General features: G+C 65.5%; 1 protein-coding gene across 6 annotated transcripts in view; it reads right to left on the reverse strand.

Annotated features, from left to right (window-relative positions):
• ANKS1A (ankyrin repeat and sterile alpha motif domain containing 1A) overlaps positions 1-1,709 on the reverse strand; it is a gene marked incomplete at its 5' end in the record, with an annotated part of 128,034 nt that overhangs the window by 6,125 nt on the left and 120,200 nt on the right. For all 6 annotated transcript variants that reach the window (XM_027770206.1, XM_014586168.2, XM_014586166.2 and 3 more), the window contains 3 exon segments: positions 320-406; positions 560-631; positions 864-989. In XM_027770206.1, the coding sequence (XP_027626007.1) occupies positions 320-406; positions 560-631; positions 864-989 (285 nt within the window).

The raw sequence follows: 1,709 nt of genomic DNA on the forward strand, positions 1-1,709 counted from the left end.
GTGCCCGCATCCAGGGCGGGTGGGGAGGGTCCTTTGTGTGCTGAGGTGGTCACACCACTAAAGGTGGGGGGAGGGGCAGGCGGGGCCAATGGAATCCCTGTGGAGGAAGGGGACAGGGGGGGCACCCGGGGGGGGGGGGGGCTGGGGTCACCAGGGTGGGGGTGGGGCTGGTGGCACAGGCCCAGGGATCGGGGTATCAGCGGATGAGACAGCACCGGGCAGGGTGGTGGAGTGGGAAGTGAGGGGTGGGATGAGAGGGCGCTCGCTGCTCCCGGAGCCTTGCGGCTGAGCGGCCCACCCCGTCGCCCGTGAGCAGCACCTTATTGGACGCGTCGATGAACTTGACGCCTTTGTAGGTGATCGACAGGATGATGGTGGGGACCTTCTTCATGTGCTCGGTGGACTTCTACAGGAAACACGGGACAGCTCTGTGAGAGGCCTGCTCAGGGCAAGGCCTCCCAGGCCCCCGTCACGTGGCAGGGCCCAGGCGGCCGCAGTGGGCGCTCCCACTGGCTGGCTTCTGTCCGAGTCAGCGCCTACAACCCCACAGACGACCTACCCTCATCTTGGCACAGGCGTCCTGCGTGGACTCTGTCCCTCGCAGGTCTTTGATCAGCATGGAGCCCAGGTACTAGAGAGGGAGAGGTGCCAGTCCTGCAAGGCCTGCGTTGCCACACACGGGTGACCCAACCCATCTGAGACCACCCCAAAGTCAAGTGTCACCTCTCCCTGTAATTCAGCCCTGTCCCAGCTGGGGGCGCCCGCCCTTCCCCTCAGGCACTGGGAGCAGCTGAAGGCTGAAGGGTGGAGAGCAGAGCCTGAGCCCCAGGCCTGGCACCGGGGAGGGGTCGGGAGCAACTCACATTGGCTTCGTAACCACAGGACTCAAAGATGAGCTTCTCCGGCTGGTGTTGCCAACTCTGCACGGGGGCGTAGGGGGCGGCCAGGCTAGGGGGGCGGAGGGTCAGCTTGGCCTCACGGTGCTCCTCCTGTGGGTCACACACAGACTGTGCCTCTCCTGCTCCAGACACCCACAGGCCCAGAAGTCGGCGAGCCCAGGGGGTTCCCGGGTGGGGGAGGGCACGAGGCAGCCAGCCAGCTGAGATGTGTGCGGGGAGCCGAGGAGGGCTCCGTCAGGAGGCTCTGTGGGGCTGACACGGCCTCGGAGACCAGCATGCCCAAGAGCAGGGAGGGACAACGGCACAAGCCGCTGGACGCTGTTCGGCACGAGAGCAAAGGACAGTGCCATGGGGCCAGGCTGGGCCATGCATCCCGGCCAAGGGCCTTGGGCCGAAACCCTGAGGCATTGTGACTAGGGATGCATTTTCCACTGATGCTTCAGGCAGGGGCTGGAGGTGGGAGAGGCCCCTGCAGCCGGTGGAGGAGCGAGCTGGGGCGCTGGTGAAGCACAGAGGAAAGAGAGCCGCGGATGGCAGGGAAGGATCCCCATCCTGCGGCAGAGAGCGTTCACGCCACTGGGCAGCGCGTCTGGGAAACCCCGAGGCCAGGAGTGAGAAGTGTGAGTCCGAGAGAAATGCAGGGGTGAGGCGAAGGTTTGCTCTGAGGCCACGGGGAACGCCTGTGAATCTAGTGTTTGACAAGCCAAGGTGGGGGTCAAGGGACAAAGCCGGTCTGTGCACGGCACCAACAGGGTAAGGGAGAAACGGGGCCAGGATGGGGTGGGGGTGGGAGGAAACTGGGGGGCTGTG

This window comes from Tupaia chinensis, unplaced genomic scaffold, assembly GCF_000334495.1.
Source record: "Tupaia chinensis unplaced genomic scaffold, TupChi_1.0 Scaffold000116_1, whole genome shotgun sequence".
In the NCBI taxonomy this organism is placed as follows: Eukaryota; Metazoa; Chordata; class Mammalia; order Scandentia; family Tupaiidae; genus Tupaia; species Tupaia belangeri.